This window comes from Cervus elaphus, chromosome 12 (genome assembly GCF_910594005.1).
Source record: "Cervus elaphus chromosome 12, mCerEla1.1, whole genome shotgun sequence".
In the NCBI taxonomy this organism is placed as follows: Eukaryota; Metazoa; Chordata; class Mammalia; order Artiodactyla; family Cervidae; genus Cervus; species Cervus elaphus.
Window position 1 is genome coordinate 20,824,479 of NC_057826.1, and position 21,407 is coordinate 20,845,885.

A 21,407-nucleotide genomic window follows, 5' to 3' on the forward strand; every position below is an offset into this window, starting at 1 on the left:
AGAGAGCAGTTTTCTAAATGTTTTTATTCTTCTCTCACTTTCCTTACACTACTCACTCCCAGAGCTCTTAGAAGTAAGAAAAGAGCAAACTGCAGAAAACTCCCAATGACCCTAAATTTTCATTGGCCATGTATCCTAGGCGCTCCAGAGAAAAAGTTCCCAGAAACTGCCAGAAATCATTGTCCAAGTCCTCTCCTACTACTCTCCCATTCTTCACCTGCCCCACCAACACCCCGCTGGAGGCCGAGAACATCCTTACTGCACCTCATAAGCAATGGAGCCTAGGACCAGTCCCTGACTGTGTTAGGTTATCCTGGAAACTCCCTCAAATCACCCACATTTGTTAGCATCTGGACCCCCAAAAGAGGCACCCCAGGAAAGTCCAAGAGCCTTGGCGGGCCAGGAAAAGCTGCTCAGGGTAAAATCACCACCTCTAAATCACATTTTGCTTCCCAGTCACTTTTCTACTTCAATGGAAACCCCAAATTCCTTCCTCTCAACTTCTGCAGCTTTCAACTGTTCTAGCAGCAGATGGTCAGAACTCAGGGGTTGCTGGGGGGTCCTTTCCTCTCTTCTGATATTCCTCTGTAGCATCAATAAAACACATGTGGATGCACGTGTGCCCCCCCGCCCCCCCCCAAATGCACACATACCCCTTCCATCTCTCTCAGAGGGCGAGGACCATCAGAGAAGGGATGGCTGCAGGATGGGAGTGCCCCAGATCAATGGATATTTGAAACTCAAACACATGGCCCGGGACCTACCCCGCATGTGTTAATTACCACACATGTGCCCATAAAGGAGTCCAGGGAAACACAAGGGGCCCAAAGAACAGAGCACAGTGAAGACATTCCAGGGGATTAAGTAAACAGTCTGAAGTTCTGACCCTCCTCCCCTCCTGCAGCACGTGCATCTGGGTAAGATAACCGGGCCTCCCTCCCTCCCTCCTTCCCCCACGTCTCCCCTCAGGCCCCACACCTGTGGACCCGGGAGCAGGAGCGACCCAGACCTGCTTGCTGGCCAGATGCCTGTGACCTGCTACTGCCTGGCCTCTCTCCCTCTCTCCTGCCTCCTGCTATCTCCCCGGGCCTCCTCCCCCAGCCTCCTCCCGCTCTGCCTTTCTCCTCCTTGCCTTCAGAGGACTGATTCCTGGCCGGCAACCAGACCCTCCGTGGCACAATACGCCTTTTCATTCCTCCCAGGCAGAGAGAACCGATCCTTCCAAGTCCGGTCCGTGGAGCATGTTCAAAAAGGCAGAAGGGTGGGGAAAGAAAGGACTGGGTGTGCTCCTCCCCTGCTCCCACCACCCCCCCAGCCCCCACACACACATACACCCAGACCCCCAGTCTCGCCTCCTTTCTGGCCGTCCTCTGGGCTGAGCATCCCTCTGGGCAGGTCTCTGGAGCTGCGGCTCTCTCGGGAGATGCCTTCTGGGAGACCCCCCATGTGGGCACCGGCTCAGACAAGGGCCTTTTGTGTCCTCCCACCTGCTGCCCTCCGGAGCACATTCCATTCTTAAGTGGCAGCTGAAGAGGCACCTCGGCAGGCCCGACACAGAATATTACCAATGCCCTCTCGCACCCTGTCCTCATTCAAACCCCAGCTTCCTGGGCAGGTGTGGCTTCAGGTGGGCCTTCCCACAGGTGGCTTTTCACTGCCCTGCCCGCGGCAGACAAAGAGAAGAGATTCAACACCTCTGCTGTTGTTCAGGTGTGTCTGACTCTGCGACCCCACAGACTGCAGCACCTCTGGGAACCCTCCAGAGTAGAAGGAAAGAGAGGCCACTGGGCAGAAGTCAAGTCTCCAGGGGGTGAGTGAACCCTAGCATCTTCCCCACCCCCCTGCCAGGCCTTTGCACCAAAGAGGAAGCCCCTGCACCACCATCTGGAACAGAGGAACTTCGCCGGGGTAAGGGAGTGAAGAGAAAGGAACTTGAGGCTTCACACTCTATCCACCCCGCCTCCCTGGAGGAATCAGATTCCCCTGCCTTCTCCCACCTGGATCAGCAAGAGCCTGCTGTGAGCACGGGTCCAATTCCTATTGTCATCCACAGCAAACAAGACAACCTGGGAAGTACTTCTCTGTGCAGTTTAAAAGCCAGATCCTCTGGTTGGCCTTTCCGGGGGCAGGTGCTTCACCCAGCATCATGCGCTCTGTTCCCTTCGGTGGGGAAAGTCTGGGTGGGCTGTTCTGCATGACTGCTCTTTCTTTTTCCTACCACCAGGACCTCATGCCCAGGATTAAAGCTTATGCTCCTGAAGACTTCAGTGGCAACAAGCAAAACTGAAGGCAGTTCCCTTTTCCAACCCCAATCAATTACAGGCAGACACACCACTCACAGTGTTGATGATTTCAGATCTTCGCAGGAAGAAATGTTTATCCCCTCTCCTGCCTTCCCTCCTAGAAGGGAGCCACCAACATTCAAGGCTGTCTCCCTGGGGCTACGAAGTACTTTGTTTTTGCCCACTTACTCATTCCTGTTCGCTGGTAGGGGAGCAGCCCATTGGGTCCTTTGGTCCATGGTTTCTAGAAGGAGGTGGTATTACCAAGCTCCACTCCCATATCTTCTTGGAGCACCTGATGCAAGGAGATCAGGTTCTCCAGACTCTCAGCTCCTCCATTCAAGCAGGGGGACTCTGCCTCCTCTTGGGGTCCCCAGAGAATTAGCATCTGGGGCAAGGGCCAGGGCCTCGCCTTGGTCTCTCTGTGACTGCAGTGTAGGATAAGCCTGCTTGCCCCACTCTGATCCTTGCAGGCCCAATTCTCCATATAGCTCTTATGAGCATGAAGTTCCCAAAGCTCAGAGTCAAGTAGGGGGGGCTCAAACTCAGCTGAGATCTCCCACCTGGGTTTTACCTGAGACCCCAAAATAAGGGTTCTGGAGTGCTTGCATGGGCAATAAAATTGAAGCCTGTTTTCCATGCAACCACCAGCTGTCTGTGTGTATGCTTTTCTGGAGGTAAGAAGTGGAGAATCTTAGCATCTTCCATACTGGAAAGTATGGTCAGCACATCCCAGGGGCCCGTTCCTCATGTAAGCTGGTCCACTAACCAGCACTCAGACAAATGCCCTCATCAAGGCCAGCTACACAATTTGTAGGGCCCAGTGCAGACTGAAAAAGCCTTTTCTTCAAACAGCAGGAGAAAGGGTGCCATGAAAGACACTAAAATATTAAGTCTGAGCCTCTCCTCCATAGTCTCTCTCTTGATTTGTCATGGTGTTTTTCAACTTGCTATTTATCATTGTTCTAGGTAAAGAAAGGCTTCCCAGTGGCTCACACAGTAAAGAATCTGCCTGCAATGCAGGAGACCCAGGTTGGATCCCTGGGTTGGGAAGATCCCTTGGAGAAGGAAATGGCAACCCACTCCAGTATTCTTGCCTGGGAAATCCCATGGACAGAGGAGTCTGGCAGGTTACATTCCATGGGGTGATAAAAGTCAGACGATGACTGAGTAACAAATTCTTACTTTCTAGGTAAAGAAAAATGAAAATTCTAAGCAGGTTATGGAAGACCCATAGCCCTCATCACAAAAGCTATCTGTCAATGAAGCCACAGTGAATACGCACAGTACACGTGTCTCTACTGCCCACATGCATGCTTTGCTGTCCAACTGCACTGTACTGACAAAACCCACGTTCAAGGGCAAAATAACTAAGAATTTCGAGACCACAGCTGCCCAGGTCACATGCCCATGGAGCATCCTAGTCTTAGTGAAGAGACTGGATGTACCAGAACAATTATCAAGGAGAATCAAAGAGGAAAAAAAATGCTCAGATGGGTTTCCAAAATAGAAGAGTCTGGGCAGACTTGGGCATGCCTGCCTTCGTTGTGCTTTTGTGTTTAACGCTGGCTACACAGTGGTAGTTGACTGACTGAACCTCCCAGGAACCAAGGGTCTCCGGGTCCTCGCCTGCAATGTGCACTGCTCATCTCTCTCAGAAATTCCGGGAGGTGATGAGCCTTACTTACCTCCAGGGCTTCTGGGAGGGAACAGAAAATGCATATTCTCTGCAGGGCACTTTTAGCTTTCACCCCAGGCTCCTTCCGTCTTGTCTAAGAACGCCTGCTTGGACTGGCTTTAGAAGCAAACACTTAGATAAAGCGTGAAACTCCACTCACCTTTCCTTCCAGAGTTACCCTGGCTCGCAGGCTTATCGGTGACCGAACCTTGGGTGAGAGGGGAAACAAAAACACAGACGTTCAGAATGCATCGCGGTTGGTTTCTTTCAAAGAGTTGGTAAAGCCTGCTGCTAGGAGCATATGGTTATGTATATAGATACTGTATACACAACTAGGAACATTATATACAAAGTGAGTACATACATACATGTGAGTGGGGTTTGTTTAACATCAATGTCACTGGTATCACAGCACTGTTGAGATGAACCATGATTTCCAGGCTCCCTGGCAATAGTCTCGAGCAGATTTTTACAAAATTCCACATCCACATAACTCCTTTGTTGAACATTCCACTCACTGCCCCCTCGCCTCCACTTCCCACCAGCTCCACATTCTGAGCCACATTCAGTCAGTAGGGCCGACGGCAAAGAAAACCCCTCTCACTGCAAATGCAGTGATTGACATCCCTTGCCAGTGAGGGCAGGAAATCGGCGATTTTCCATCTGCATTAAGTAGAAAATTGTTGGCCCAATTGTACTGAATGGGCCAAAATAGTCTGAGGCATGGAAACAATTTTCTAGATGCAGCCCGATCCTCAAGGAGGGTGGGTAGTGGGTGGGTTTGGCCAAACGCGGTGCCCTGCGTGTACTCGGGTGCCCTGCGCCCCCATCTGACAGTCCTGACCCTGCTGCACCTGCCTTCCCCGGGATGTCCTGCCCCGCACACGCAGGGCACAGCCAGCTCAAGCATAGAGGGGCATCAGGGGAGGTCCCCACGACAAAAGAGAAGAAATCCATCCCTGTTCACATCCGACCCCTTCTCCATATATGAGTTTTGTGCGAATTCAATTATATTACCCTGCATGACTTGTTTCTAGCACATTTGTTTGCTTTAAATGAAACTTTCCAGGTCATTTGCAAGAAGCCTTCATTCCTCCCCCTCCCCACACCAACCCCAATTAAGGTTTCCAGTTTCCATGTAAACCACAAATAAAGTAAACTTTCCTTTTTGGCCTGCAAATTTTGGTTTCCTAATGTAGATACTTACTGCCCTTTCCACTCACTCTTCCCCTTATATAGCAGGGCTGGTCGAAAAAAATGAATAAATTTAGGGGAAAAAGAAAAATGTTAGGACAGGACTGCTGCAGTTTAGAATTTCCCATAGGCGTTAGAATAATGTTTTATACTTTGCTTGCACTTAAAAATTAAAAATACGTAAATACATAAAATCTCATATACACAGATTACAGAGAAATAGGAAGCAGCTGGTGGGTGGGACAGACTTTTTTTTTTTTTTAACATGGGTTGAGTTGCATAGTGAATTAAGGGAGTGACTTGAATTTCCTTACCATCAAAATGGAAGTGTGGGGCTTCTATAAATCCATAATACACAATCCCACAAAATTGATCTAAAAACAAAATTTCTCTATGCCCATAAAGTTGGAAATAGAAAAGACTTGATTTTTCCTATGGACTTACTAGGAGGGTCGCTATGAAAGAGTGGTTCCCTAATTTGTCTCAGCATCAGAACCACCTGAGAAGCTTCATAAGCATGTAGACTCCAAGTCTCACTCTAGACCTACTGGATCCAAATATTGAAGGAGAAGCCTCAACATTTGGGTTCTTTTTGAATTCCCCAGGCACCACTGATGACAGCCAGATTTCAGGGCCACTGGCACGAATGTTTTCCATCACTGTATGTTACACTGTTCAGGGGTGGCAAACATATGGCAACATAGACCACCACTCCCCTCTCTGCACCCATGAAAGACATCACTAATTGGTCGTCATAGCCTTTGATGCTGAACTCCCATGCAGTCTTGAAATCTATCTCGATAAAGTGTGCCTCAGATCCCTAGCAACCAAGAGCACTCAAGCTATAAACTTATAGACCGTGCTCTCTAGAGGTTACAGCTGATGCTTGGGAAAAAGAGCATTGAACTAGAAACCTAAACTCAAAATAAATAAATACATACCCAGAGACATATACTGACGCTATCACCCAGCTCCCAACAGAGCAAGCGTGCTCAGGTGGACTTCCCCCTGACCAGGACGAGAACTCATAACCACCACCAGTCTTTCAAAGGTCCACCCACAGAGGCAGGAGACCAGCCAAGGCGTCTCTCCCCAGCCCTCTTCTTTCTTCCCGCCCTTCCCTACAGTACCTGAACATACAGGAGTTTTATTCTGCACAGAAGAGCCACTGATGGGCTTCCCATCTGGGGTAACACACCAGCAATACCCGGTGTAAGTATGGCACTGCACCTGTTCAGGAGGTGGGAAGTAGAAAAGAACCGTAAGCCTTGGGGCACAGGATCAACAGTGGCCTCCCATCCGTTTCAAACCCTCCCCAGCAAGGCGGAGCGCTCCTTCCACCTCTCACTCCAGCAGCCCTCCCGCCGCGTGTCCCTCGAAGATGGGCCAGAAAACACTGTGTTTTCTGCGTGACTCTCAGGCGCAACCCCAGCCATTTATCTTGGGCTTCACGCTGTTTCCTTATGACATTTAACACTTAATCTCTTACACCACACTCAGAAATGTCCACTGCGTGCCCCATCTATTTGTAAGAAGTTCTGATTGGTGAACTAATTTGGCAAGTACAAGTTGGCATGTCATCGCCGTAGGTTGATACAACCCTTAACAAGCAGAGACAGGTGAAAGGCTTTTCTTCTTTTTCTAGCTTTTCCCAGCATCCGTTCCTACAGCCAGCTTGCCTATTGATCATGCGACTTTCCTGAGAGAAGGCCACACATGATGGGGCTAAGGCAAGAACAAGGCCACTTGGGCCTGCAGGTGCTAGTTCTAGATGCCCTCCTGTACCACTGCTTGATCTTCCTCAAGCCTCCATGGTCAGGTCCACGCTGCCTGGGAACAGTAAATGAAAACGAGGCTTTGGGCTTCATTCAGGGTAACTCTTCTTTCTCTTTCAATAGCTGTCACTCTGTTCACAACCTCCACTGCACTCCACCATCCCTTTTCCACCCACTTTCTACAGAAATCTGGGCATCATTCTCCTGCTTAAAACACCTCAAAGACTTGCCATCGGACTCAGGATAGAGATGATGCTGATTTGCATGAGCTTAGGGATCCCCATGATCTGGCCCCTGCTCTCCCCACATCCCCGTTTTACCCCCAGGTCTCCACATATCCATTTCAGCCACAAGCAACTTGTTGAGGCTCAGAAACACATCCTAGTGTCTCATGATTCTGAACCTTTGTTTGCTTCAACCAGTCAATCTTTCTGGAATACCATTCCCCAACCCATCCCAGCCGACTCCCAAGTCTTTGTCCTCCCACCTCATTCAGGATACACCCTCTGCTTAAAGTGGTCCCAGGCTCCCTACATCCTCCCCTCCTTTCTCTGACCCTCCACACAGCCTGGCTCCCCTAATTCCCCCTATTACAATGAGCCTATTGATCTGTCTAGTCTATCTCCCCCATTAGACTGTGACCTCCCAAAGGCAAGAGACTGAAACTTGGCTGTTTCTATATTCCAAGCATCTAGCACAATGCCTGAGATTTATTGTAGGCATTTGATGAGTTGAATAAATGCATGAATTATATTTCCTGAATTCTTGGTCTCTGTCCATCCCAAAAATGTAACATCAATTTAAACAGCCCTGCCACATTAAATGTAGACCTCAATTACAAGATGTGTGCCAACCGCACAGACATTAAAGTGTGGGGAAAAGGTGCCTCTTGGGATCAAGGACATATCAGAATCAAGGATAGACAGCAACAGCATACAAACTGAGTGGTGAGGGATACAGGGTACAGAGGGAAAGGATACATCAGACAGTCTCTGTAAAATCCGTAAGTTATCAGCAAGACAGAAAAGCTACAGAAAAGACTTCAGCTCTTGTGAGGGTACCAAACACCACAGTTTTCCCCAAAACTAGTTTCATTACAGACCTGCATTCAGAAATTGGGATTTAAGAACAAGATGCAGGGCATCTCACTCCTACCAGTATGATGACTATATAATTGAGGCGTTTACCTGTACCATGCCTGCAGGGAAACTGTGTTCAATGCCTTCACCAAAGGACCACGTTTCACTCCCGCTTCATCTCGTGGAGACAAGCCCTGAATCCCAAGATCATGCTTGCTACCCCAGATGCTCACTCAAGATCAGTGGCCTCCAGCAGGTTAGTGCTACCTTCCGAGGAGGCCTAAGGGTGGAATGGAAAGCAACCCAGATACACTGGATTTGAATCCTAGATCCAGCCAGTTATGGATTTGGCAGTTACGTTACTTAGGTCTTTGAGCCCCATCTATAAAATGGGGATCCTAGCACCGAACTTGGAGGGCACTGGCCAGGAAAACAGTGTGAGACCAAAGCCTGGCCTGGGCCGGTGGCCGGATACAGGGTGGCTATGGCAAGATTGCTCTCGGCTGTGTCAGAGAGCCTGGCCAGCCGGCCTCCATGTGGGCGCAAGCACCCCTGGGAAGCCCGGGAGACTCTGGTGGGGAGCACTCCCAGAAACTTGGAGTCCACCCCTTCAGACTCTGAACGGCCCGCAGGGGACGGCTCCTCGCCAGGGGCAGCATTTTAATGGGGCCTGACTGGCTGCTTCTTCCTCCGTAGGGAAGTCTGTCCCTGGGGCCAGTGGCCACACTGACTCACCCGGGGGCCCCTTGGCTCTCACGGCCAAGGCCAGCATCTCTTTCTTGAGGATGGTACCCCCGCCGCTGCCCCGCCAAGTCCGGCTCCTAGACAACATGGAGTGCCCCTTCTCCTGGGCTTGCAGAGTCCCAGCTGAGGCTGCTGGAGACAGAAGCACTTGCCTGAAGAAGAGACAGAGCCCAAAGCTTTGTTCTGGGGGATATAATCTGACCTTGGGGCTCCGAGGGTCCCCAGGGCCACATGCTACCTGAGAGTACCCGCTGTGTTCCTTTGGACATACAGATGCTGCCTCCCAGCCCCCACGCCAGGCCCACAGGCCCAAACACAGCCCCCTTTTCTCCCCAGAACCCTCGGCATTTTCCTCAGACCAGGCTCCAAGGAATAGACTCCAGATGATAAAGTCCACAGGCTGAAGGCTGCTTCCAAGTCCTTCAGAGTTTTACAGCTGAGCTTGAACGAGGAATTGTTGCCATGTTCCTCTGAGGCTTGGAGCCCACAGTTCCGGGCACACACCCCCCCAGGTGTGCTGCAGAGGAAAGAGCAACAGTGAACAAAAGAAGACCCGGAGGACCTAGACCACTGCAGGAAGCACCTGGCAAGGTCACTTTCCTCTGCTGAAGGATCTCCGAGTGAAGGGACCCAGAGTTCTCCATCTAGAGATTGTCTGCAAATTGTCTTGGGAAGTTTCCAAGATGTCTTCTTGAAGAAAAAGAAGTCATATGAAGAGAGAAAGCAGTGGTCACAGAGTCAGACTGCAGCCTGCCTTCCTTAACTAACCAGCTCCACCACCTCCAGTTAACCACTGAACTTTCCAACCCTCTGCAGCCTTGAAAAGGTTTGTAGTCAAACCAAGCCTCAGACCATCCATGACCATTTAGAAAGAGGGAGATAATAATACCTACCTCACTCAGTTGCTGGGTGGATTACACTAGATAATGTAAATAAAGCACTTAGCTCACATGGTAAGTGCCCAGTTAAACTTAGCTATTTATTTTTATTATCATGGTGTTATTTTTTAGCCAACTATCTACACTCAAAAAAAAAGTACAGCCAGATTCTCTGATGGAAACTAGAGAACATTCTATTCCAACCAGCCCCAAGAGGAGGGGCAATTTGAAATCAGCAAAAAGTGTGAAAAAGTTTGAGTAAAAGAAGGAAATTTATTTTCATATAGAAATAGTTTCATTATTCTCAGAAGAGAGAAGTAATGTTTCTTGTAGAAAAGCAATCAGGATGTAAATTCTATAGAACTAATGTTTATATATACATGACCAAATGTTAAATCCTACCTAGTTTCCCTTCTTCCCTTGCAAACTTTATTGTTTTAAATTAATAAGCAATGCTCCTTGTTCAGATGGTGACTGCAGCCATGAAGTTAAAAGATGCTTGTTCCTTGGTAGAAAAACTATGACAAACGTAGACAGTGTATTAAAAAGTGGAGACATCACTTAGCTGACAAAGGTCTATAGAGTCAAAGCTATCATTTTTCCAGTAGTCATGTACAGATGTGAGAGTTGGGCCATAAAGAAGATTGAGCATCAAAGAATTGATACTTTTGAACTGTGGTGTTGGAGAAGACTCTTGAGGGTCCCTTGGACTGCAAGCAGATCAAACAAGTCGATCCTAAAGGAAATCAGTCCTGTATATTCATTGGAAGGACTGATGCTGAAGCTGAAGCTGCAATACTTTGGCCACCTGATTTGAAGAGCAGACTCATTGGAAAAGACCCTGATGCTGGGAAAGATTGAGAGCAGGAGAAGAAGGGGGTGACAGAGGATGAGATGGTTGGATGGCATCACCGTCAATAGACATGAGTTTGAGCAAACTCCAGGAGATAGTAAAGGACAAGAAAGCCTGGTGTGCTATAGTCCATGAGGTCACAAAGAGTCAGACACAACTGAGCAACTGAACAGCAACACCTTTGTTCTGTCTCCCCCGGCTCGGCACACCAACCTCCAATTCATCAACTTTCAGCCTTAATCTATGTGAAAAGCATGGGCCAAGAGGAACTGACAAGGTAACTGGCCATTTCGAGTGTTTAGCATCTTGAGCAGTTTTCAAATCTCAGGATTGTTCTAACCACAAAGGTACAGATACAAACTATGGCATTTCTTCCTACCCAACTCTGGAATAACCTTGAGAAGGTTAAAATGTCAATTGATGGGTCTTCCTTAAAAGACAAAAAGTGTTTTTACATCAATCTAAGTGAGGTTACTCTCTGCTTATACTGCAGTGTGTTCTTAGGTAGGAAATTTCATCTCTGACTCATATACTTAAATATTTTTGGCAAGAAGCCCTTTGCAAAAACAGCCCAGTGGTTTACTTCAGGTCAACCTCTCTGTCCAAATTAAGACAAATCTGAAATTATTTTAAGCTCGTTAGTCTTCAACATTAGCCCAACTTGTGGACACCTGGGAAAAGTGGGAGGCCAGCACTGCCAATGAGTGCAGTTGAGTAACTGATGAGCAGAGAACACAGCAAACACCAGCTCACAGAGCAAAACCAATGGGGGCATCAAAAGGGAGGGAACCAAGAGAAAAACAAAGGGGATGATGGACCATGTGTAGAGCCAAGGCGCTCTCAGGTGTCACACCCCAAAAGGAAAACACCCCTTTCTATCTTTACAATGATGTTCCAAACACCACTGTGACTGAGGCATTATCTTATTTGGGCCTCAAGGTCACCCAGTGTGCAAATCCTTTATAGGAGAGGTGCATGGAGCAGACGTTATTTGCTCAAATTTCACAGCTAGTTCATAACAGCATAGGAATTTGGATCCCAAACTCCAAGCTCTCACAAAATTTCAGAATTGACAGAACTGGAGAAAAATCTTAGAGATCACTAGTCTCACCCAAACGCTTTACAAATGGGGAAAACAAGACTCAGAGACAAGAGAGGTAGCATGATGGCCAGGACCTAGTGCTGGCAGACAGAAGTCCCCCAGACCTGGAAGGGAGACCAAGAAAGGCCTGGGTCCCAGGGCTGGTGTATAAAGGAACTGATCGAGTTTTGCTGTGCCTTGTAATTCTCTGGCAAATGGAACTCTTGAGGGAGAGGGGGAGGAAGTGGGATAAATATTCAAATCAAGAGTCTTTTGCTCCAGTTTGAGTGGAAGGTCATTTCTAGAGTGGTTCAGATGACAACATGGGGATCTCTGCTGTGCCCCCTGACCAGCCTGCTTTCCTCTAGCTGTTCTTGGGGGGCTCCTTTGACAGGGTCGGACCTCGCATCCCAAAGTAGCTTCTTTGTTGTTGGACTTTTGCTGTTTTTCCAACCAGCTTCCCGGGAGAACAGTCTCCCTAAGTATGCCTCCTTTCTTCCCTTCTCCTGGAACATGAAGCTGCTGTTCCTCCATCTTTCTGTCACTTTGCTACAGTGATGGGTACAGCTGGTGCCCTTTGGGGTGTGATCAGGAATTATTGGGGATGAAGGGGTTCTCTAGCCAAATAACTTTGGAAATATTGAGTCAGATAAAATTAAAAGATTTGTTGATGGCAGGACTTCTCAGAGCCTTAAATCAGTTCACAATTCAACTCTAAGAGGAAGATACCATGTGCAGCAATTCCTAAACTTCTTTAACTGTGGGAACTTCCCTTAACTTAGAGTGAGTGAACCCAAGTCCCCCTAAAACTGAGTTCCCCTGCTCAGTTTATGATTAATCTCTCTATCCAAAACTTTATCCCCTTTCTGGTCCTGCTTGTATTCCCCTCAGGGGGTAGAGAAATATTGAAGAAAAGGGGGAGTTGAAACTGAACAAGACCCTGTGTGGCCCTCTCAGGTATCAAAGCCCATTCCTTGTTTGTAGAAAAAGGCTTTAGTCTCCTAGGCCTTCCCTGAGTTCCAAAGAGCAGACTCAAGCAGTTACTAACTAGGGAAGTGAGAGAATGCAGAAACAAAGGAAGAACAGTCAAGCAAGAAAATAATGATAGCTTAAACAGTAGTTCTGCAATTAAACAGAACCCCAGCTTCAGCTCAGCAACAACCTAGAGAGGTGAGATGGGGAGAGAGGTGGGAGCAATGTTCAGGTGTGAGAGGACATAGGTAAACCTGTGGCTGATTCATGTTGATGTTTGGTAGAAACCAACACAATACTATAAAGCAACTATCCTCCAATTAAAAATAAATAAATTTAAAAAAACAGAGCCCCAGTTCCTCCTCAAGGAATCTACATAATAATCTGATGCATATCTTTGAGTTGTTTTGCAGAAACTAAGACCTCCCACACAGATAGACGAATGATGATGACTACATGCTGACCACAGCATATAGACCCTAGACTGGATGGAACCAGACATTGATGATTAAGATTCCAGAAACATCACCCTATTACCTCGCCACCAACCAATCAGAACAAAGTCCACAAGCCGCAACCTTCACTCCAAATGTTGCTTTTAAAAACCCTCCCCTGAAAGTCATGAGGGAATTCAGGTCTTTTGAGAATGAGCTGCCTGTTCTCTTTGCTTGGTGCCCTGCGATAAATGCTATACGTTCCTTCACCTTAACTTGGTCAGTTAATTGGCTTTGCTGTGCATAGGTGAGGGAGAATGAACCCAAATTCAGTTCGGGAGCATTCCTTGGTAGTACTAGTGTTCTCTGAAACATGCTTAAAAAAAAAAAAAAAAGAAGGCAATATAATGAAGTGCAGGGCCTTACTATATTTCTGTTTTTCCCACATTTTTTCCCGTATTTTTACCATATTTCTTACTATCCAGGTATCAGGCTTTCATTTAGTTCACTCTTCTTGAAACAATTTCCCTCTGGCAAATCCCCACCTCCTTTTCTGTAATGCTTTCTCATGTTCTATTTATTAAGAAATCCATCTTGAATTGCCTCAGACCTTCACTGACAACTGGGGTCCCCTCCAAGGCACCTTCAACCCAGTGGCTACATCCCTCCCACATCCCTTTTCTTTGTGCTCCTTTTGTAAAATAGAAAAATGTGAACCATATGCAGAAAGACAGGCTTGATTCAGCATTCTTAGTAGCAACTACCAAACTTGTAATGAAATGACTACTATCATGTACAGGAACATTTCCCAGTGGGAAAAAGTTAAACTAAAAGCAGAAGGCATGTGGATATTTCTCTAATTCTCCTTGGCAGTGGGATTATGAAACATATTTTTTTCTTTAATCTGCCAGTTGTTCCAAAGCAGTTAGTAGGTTTTTTGGATTAAACTAATGCACAAAGTTAAGCATCTTGCTGTAGATCTACCCAACAACTTAGTTTCAGCGCAGTATTTTCAGCAGGCACATTTTCGTTTCTTCTGCATTCCCTATAGGACCTCCTGTAAGAAATTATGTTTTCCACCGGTGCCATGCATCCTAGCTGAATGACTGAGTCTCCAGGCCATCTGAGGTTGCCACTTATCCCCCTAGAACCTCTCTCCATCAGAAGCTGCAAGAGAACATTGCTTATTGCACAGTAAGATTCATGGGGAGGGCTTATGAAAACAAATTGCTAGGCCCTGCTCACAGAGTTTCTGGACTCATTAGGTATGGGGTCAGCTGGAGAATATGCATTTCTAACAAGTCCCCAGGTGATGCTGCTGCTGCTGGTCCAGGGACCACACTCCAAGCACCACTGTTTTAAACGACACTTCATCACTTCATCCTTTCCAGCATTTATCATGAAGTACTCAAGAAACAAGTACTTTTCTAGCTGGGAATTTGGGAGCAAGGGGCCTTGGGACAATACTTCTTTCCAAAGTTTTTCTGTTCCAGTTGTTTTGATGACATGTGGTCTTTTAACTCAGGAATCTAGCGATTGTGGTATTAAATCTTCTGGGTGATTTCACACATGGAATAAAGTTTGATTGCAGTGAGAAGAGCGGGAATAGACAGGAGAGATGGTGTAATCCTTTTGGTCTGGCTAGTGTGAGCTATTTTTCCCTCAGTTTGGAAGAGGTTTTCCCACAAATGTCCCCCTCATCTTTAGTCAGGTTTGGATGAGAAGCAACAGGATGCAGAAGGAAAAACATGGCTTTGGAGTCAAAATGACCTGGGTTTAAATACCATCTCTGTGTGACTTTCACAAAGTCACTTAACTTCTCCAAGCCTATTTATGAAACAAGAGTAACAGTGCATACGTTGAAGGTTATTGAGAAGACAAAATGAGATGAGATGCATAAAGCATCTAAAACAGTGTTGGATGTAGAGAATGCACTCAGCACAAGCAGATTTTGTCCTTTTCCCCTTCCCTTTTACAGAAAGGATGTCCTTTGTAGCTTCAAAGCACTGCTATTCTTGCTGGCTGTAGACACTGTCTCCTGCTCTATGCCAAGTCTAGGGAGGACTGTCTGCTGGGGAATGAGGGATTTTCCTTTTAGAGTATTTACCTGGTCTTCCCAAATTTAATGGAGGAGAGGCAAGGAAGGAAGGTAACCCCTCAATTTCAAATTCTTCTAAATGTGGGGGTTGACTTGTTGACTATGTTTTTTATGAGCTGATGGTGTAACATGCCTGCCAACGTGATATTAGTCAAGCAGCAGTGAGTTACGGATAAGAGAGAATACCATTCTTCCCTAAGCTCTTTCTGACCACACCTGAAATACCGTATCCTGTTTGGGGAAGGACATTCTATAAGGGCAGGGTTGGTGGCGGGGTGGGGGTGCTTGGCAAACTGAAATCAGAGGCAAAAAGCCAGGAGGAAAGAGAGACATAAGTCTCTATGATATGGGAGTGAGTGCTAGAACTAAATATCTTTGCCAGGGCAAAAAGAAATATTTCTTGGCTGTAAGAGAGGACTTCACAAGGACATAGTGGAGTTTGTCTTCCAATTTTTGTGGAAAATGAGATTTCTGTGGATTCAGTAAGTCCTTTAGATAGAATGGGGGTCATCTATTTGAAATTACAACTCTCAAGTCAACACAGAAAAGAACTTTCCAACTAAACTTGCCCCAAGTGCATTATGTTGCCATTGGTGGTGATAAGTTTCCTATCTTTGGTGGCAATCAAGCAGAAGATAGATGATGGCTTGGTGAGAGATTATAAGTAGAACCTGAGCCCTGGATGTGGTGAGACAGGGAGAGAAAGGAAAATATGAACCAGATTATCTCTAAGGTCCCTTTTGATCCAAAACTTCTGTGATTCTACAACTGTACCCCAAGTTGAACTTCTGCTACTTAAAAGTAAGGTCAAAATTTACAAATTGACACCTAATTTTGCCAGGGCTAGGACTGCTTTTCCAAATACATGATGAAAAACTTTTTTTTTTTTTTTTTTAGTTTTCAAAAAGTGTAAAGAACATCCCCCCACATACACATAAAGATATTTTTAAAATCTTAGTGTTAGGGTTACAAGGACACAAAGAACTTTACTTTCTTGACTTCTTCCCTCTGGTTTGGTGCCTAGACTGACCCAGGTTTTGTAAACAGCAAACACAGCACCTCTCATTTGTTCACTTCTATTTCCATTTCGGGGGGGCGGGGAGATATCAAATACTTTTTATGTTTTTAAAATATCCAATAAAAAAAAGTCCCTTTGTGTAGAAGCTTTGTTCATCAGAGCTGTGGTGATCTGGCCAGTGGTGGGACAAGGGTGGTCTACAGGAGTAGGGGCTCTTTCTTGCTTGCCATATCTGTGCATGCGTGCGTGCTAAGTCACTTAGTTGTGTCTGACTCTGCAAAGAGCCCGCCAGGCTTCTTCGTCCATGGGATTCTCAAGGTAAGAATACTAGAGTGGGTTGCCACGACTGCCTCCAGGCGATCTTTCCAACCCAGGGATCAAATTTGCCTCTCTTCTGTCTCCAGCATTGGCAGGCGGTTCTTTACCACTAGCGCCACCTGGGAAGCCCTCCTATATCTGACTTCACTTTAATTAAACTTTTCTGCCTTCATATCTCTCTCCCATGTTCCTTTCACTTTTCCAGACTTTGACAGGGGAAAAAAAAATCTGATCCTGTTCATTTTGCAGAAGAGTTTAGTTGACTTTAAAAAGTTGACTTGACCTCCCCCGCCCTTCAGAGGCAGCATTATACTATGGCATGGGGTCACGTGTCACGACCTGCAGGGTCACCTGCAGGGTCACCTCCTGGTTGTCATATGCACCCACAGCAGAGTAGCAATAGCCTTGAGTGTGTGTATTAATGGGTCTGCCTGGAAGGCTCCTGAACAAGAGTTTCCTGTGGGTCAACTGTGTGCCTACCCACCAGACTGAACATTATTCTCATAAAATCATAGTAGGTGTGGAGGAGACCCCAAGAGGTCATCAGTTTAATCCCCTTCCCAGTGCAGAAGCACCCTCCTTCCCCACAGCACCCCACCTGGATGCCCCCTCAGTCCTGTCTGCCCTCTTCCTGGGATGGGAAGTCCTCTTTGAGTAAAATATTCCATCTGTGGATTGCTCCTCTTGTAAAAAGTCCTTCCTGAGTTTGAGTCAGAATCTAAGTCATTAAATATTTCACTCAGTGCTCCTGGGTTGGTTCTGTGGGACTACTCAAGAAAAAGCAATTGGCATCCACAGACCAAGTGTGAAGATGGCCCTCACGCATCCCTTTGGTGGTCTCTTTCTCATCCACCCATTGGTTCTTCTCATCTCCAAACCAACCTCTGGCTCCTTTGACTATTCCTCACGTGACATGATTTCCCCAACCTGCTCACCTGAGTTATCCCCCTGGATATGCTCCAGTCCGGCAACACCACTGTAGAAGAAGGCCATGCCCTTTAAGAGGCAGTATGGTGCAGTGGTTAGGACCAAGAACCCTGGCAGCAGGCTGCTGGGGTTTGAATCCTGATTCTGTCACTTGCAAGCTGTGTGACTCCTGGCCAGCTATTCAGCTTTTCTAAGGCTCAGCTTCCTTATCTATAAATTAAGAATATAATAGTATCTACTCATAGGTCATAGTGAGGGCTGAATAAGTTAATGTGTGTCAGGTACTTAGAAAACACCTTGGCACAAAGTAAGTGCTATACAGGTTGTTACTGCTATCATCTGAAAAAGAAAAGAACAGCAGAGAGAGTGATGGAAGCCTCCATCACTGATCCTCCCCTTTTCCATGAGCAGCAGGAAGGCCAGAGAAGCAGGCCTCATCCATCCCTTCCTTCCAAGTACACCCCTTTGCAGAAGAGCAGCTGTGGATACTGCCCAGAGCTTGCTCCTTTCACTTCCACCACAGACTTAGGGGCAGCCTCACCAGAGACTGCAGGGAGGTCAGATACCCAGTTGGGAGCACCCAGAGCCTACAATTTGCTCCAAAGCAAATGATGCCAGCCAATCTGGGAAAGGAGGCTCGGGGTCCAGGTAGCCACTGGATAGGAGGACGGAGGAGTGGTTGGAGTAGGCAGGTCACCACCGAACACGACGGATACAGCGTTGGAGCTCCACCCACCCTCATCTTGCCCTCCCCTGCACTTGTGGGAGCCCAGGGGGTACCAGTTCTCTCACTGAAAAGATGACAGTGGTGGCTCTTACCATTTGTGAGAGTTGAGATGAGTCACTTACTAGACAAGTCCTTCCTGCATGTGGAGGCATCAGGTCCTGTCCCTGCCATGATTTACAGAATTAAACATTTACTTTCATATGACCTCCAGTGGGTACAAGGATGTGTTCTTGGGTGATGAAAATATTCTGGCATTAGATAGTGGTAACGGTTGCACAACTTTGTAAACATACTAAAAACCACTGAATCATACACTTAAAGGGATACATTTTATGGCATGTGAATTCTACCTTATTAGAGCTGCTATTTTAAATAACAAAACCATGTGGTTGGCCCACAGGACGACCTCTGGAGGAGCTCAACTAGCTCCCCCATTATACAGTTGAGCAAACCAAGCCCAAACGGGAAGAAAACTAACATTTGCTGAACAGCAGTTATGCGCTATGTTGTGAGCATTTTTGTATAAATTACCATATGCAGCATCTGGTTGTTTGGAACAAAAGCAATTCAAAGAAAAACACATGTAGAACAAGTAGTAAGATGCTCTGGGCACAGTAGATGTTCAAACTGTAACAATAATAATATGTTTATTGAACACAACAGAAAAGGACAAAGAAAAGCAACAACTGACTCAACAGTGAGTCTCTTGACCACTCTGCCATCTGTACATAAAGGATGGACTTAAATATTTAACAGTGTGACTGCTTTTTAAAAAAAAAAAAGTTGGCACCATCCACTGAAACACACAGAATTGGCTGTGTTTGGGGCATCCAAAGGAACTTGATATGGCTAGAGAAGCTCAGAAGATTCCAGCTATGGATGCAGCCAGACTCTTAGTATTTTATCTACAGAACCCTCTGCACTGAGGAGACACCCACACTATTGCTTTCGGTAAGATAGTTTCACAATAACACAAAACAATGTAGCCCTTGGACTCATCAAGGACAGGACAAATCCTTCCCCCATGATGATACTCAGTGCTCCAGCCTGCCAGTGTTTTATCAGAGGCTCAACAGTTGGTCCACAAAGGCTCACAATTGATGCAAAACATCCATACCTTTAGTACTTGCTGAGAATCTGGAAAACGGAGACCAAGAAGGTAAACACAGGTGTTTCCAAGACAAGCTAGTCATATAACTCAGCCGAGATGGGGGTGGGGGAGGGGTTGATCGCAGGACATGCAATTTTGTACTGTGGGGGCAGGGAGAGGAGGCACTGCAAAGGGACCTCAAGACCTGCTTCACAGCTCAAGCCCAAGCACTTAGGAAAGAAGCCGCAGTCCCCAGGTTTTAGAAAACTGTAAGAGCTACAGAAATGCTGACAAGGGGAGCCCACCACCTATGCCAAAAAGCCACAGAACTTTCTCTTTGCACTTCCAGCTTCTGAACAAAGCATTATCAAGAAGAAATTATAGCTCCCCAAACCCGGATGACAAAAAAAGAGGAAATAACCAAACTTAGAAAATAAAAAAACATATATGTGTGTGTTGGTGTGGGGAGCAGTGATTGGAATGAAGAAAAAGGGGGAAAGGGTGGGTGCCAGACAGAGCTATATAAAGAAAGACTGTTCCTGGAACATGGGGCTTAAAGTGGGACACACAATACATTTTTTTCATGTAGCAGTAATGTTACAAATGGTGTTTTACACTCTACAGAATTATTGGAACTACAATCTATCTACATAAAATAAATTAAATGGCTTGGGAATGTATTTGGTAACAACCACTAAATCAACTACATCGTTGCTCAACACTAGAAGGCAGTTCGGGAGTATGCATCAAATGTCTTTGAAAGGGCATGTCCTTTTGACCCAATATTCAACTTTCAGAAATTTAATCCCCAGATTTCCAGAATTCATGGTACCTTCACACAGTGGGACCTACGGCCATTTTTAAAATGACATAGGGTAACATGCAATAAACCTGGAAATAAGTAAATCACAGTATAATTAGTATACGAAAGCATTAGAGGGCTTCCCTGGAGGCTCAGTGGTAAAGAATCTGCCTGCCAATGTAAGAGACACAGGTTGGATCCCTGGTCCAAGAAAATCTCACATGCCACAGAGCAACTATGCCCACGTGCCACAACTACTGATCCCGAGCTCTAGAGCCCAAGAAGCACAACTACTGAGCCCATGTGTGGCAGTACTAAAGCCCACGTGCCATAGAGCCCCTGCTCCACAGCAAGAAAAGCCACCGCACTGAGAAGCCCGCACACTGCAACTAGAGAGCTGCCCCGCTTGCCACAACTAGAGAAAGGCCTGCGCGGCAGAAAAGACCTAACCCAGCCTAAAATAAATAAGTAATTTTTTAGAATGATAAGAAAGAATTAGAAAGTGATATATGACATTATTTTTACCCTAAAAAATGATAAGTACACAAAGGAAGAAAAACTAGTGGGCTATAGACTTAACTGTTGCTACTTCCAAGAGATGAACTCACTGACTTTACCTTTATATCTATGTCCTTCTGCACTCTCAGAATTTTTTTTTTTTTTTACAAAGTGTGTGCAGCTTTTCAATTTAGAAGAAAATATTTTTTCTTTTGACTATTTGATTGTCTCATATATATATGTTAGTGTGGGAGGCACGTGTCCTGTAGCTTGCAGAATCTTAGTCCCCTGATGAGGGATCAAACCCACGCCCCCTGCAGTTGAAGTCTGGAGTCTTAACCACTAGACCACCAGAGAACTCCAGCAACTTTTCTGTATATCTGAAAATTTCCATAAGCAAAGGGATTTTTTTTTTAATGTTTGCTTGATTGATCGGCCAACAGCATCAGAGAGAGGACTTCTGGAATAACAATGGTGATGCATATTAATACATACACATACACACACATACTGTGTGAAATAAGCGTCTATAACATATCATTCTACTAGCTGCACAGTATGGCGATGTCATAATTTGTTTAAGCACTTCTCTATTTTGGATATTTAGATTAGATTGTTTCCTAATTTTTGCAACTATAAGCAGAACTTAGATGGAAATCCTTGTGGCTAAATATTTGCATATATTTTTAATTATTTCTTTAGAATAAATTCCTAGAAGTGAAATGTCAAGCTCAAGATTTGGACACAATTAAGGACTTCTGACCCATATTGCAAAATTCTCTCATAAAATGTCAGTGCCAATTTACTTTTTCAAGTATGATGTGGGGCGTAATCCTTTCCCTTCACCCAGGCCTGAATATTACTCTTTTCCAAGTTTTAACAATTTGGTAAGCAAAATGCCACATCATTATCTGTATTTATATTTCTTTAATTACTAAGGAAAATATCATTTATAGTCA

At 45.9% G+C, this 21,407-nt stretch overlaps 1 protein-coding gene across 4 annotated transcripts in view; it reads right to left on the reverse strand.

Moving 5' to 3' along the window:
- The window catches only part of SMOC1 (SPARC related modular calcium binding 1), a 141,382-nt gene that overhangs the window by 49,614 nt on the left and 70,361 nt on the right, over window positions 1–21,407 (reverse strand). For all 4 annotated transcript variants that reach the window (XM_043921054.1, XM_043921053.1, XM_043921052.1 and 1 more), the window contains exons 4-5: window positions 6,285–6,384; window positions 4,121–4,168 (exon numbers count right to left, since the gene is read on the reverse strand). In XM_043921054.1, coding sequence (XP_043776989.1) covers window positions 4,121–4,168; window positions 6,285–6,384 — 148 coding nt within the window. The remainder of the gene's footprint in view (window positions 1–4,120; window positions 4,169–6,284; window positions 6,385–21,407) is intronic.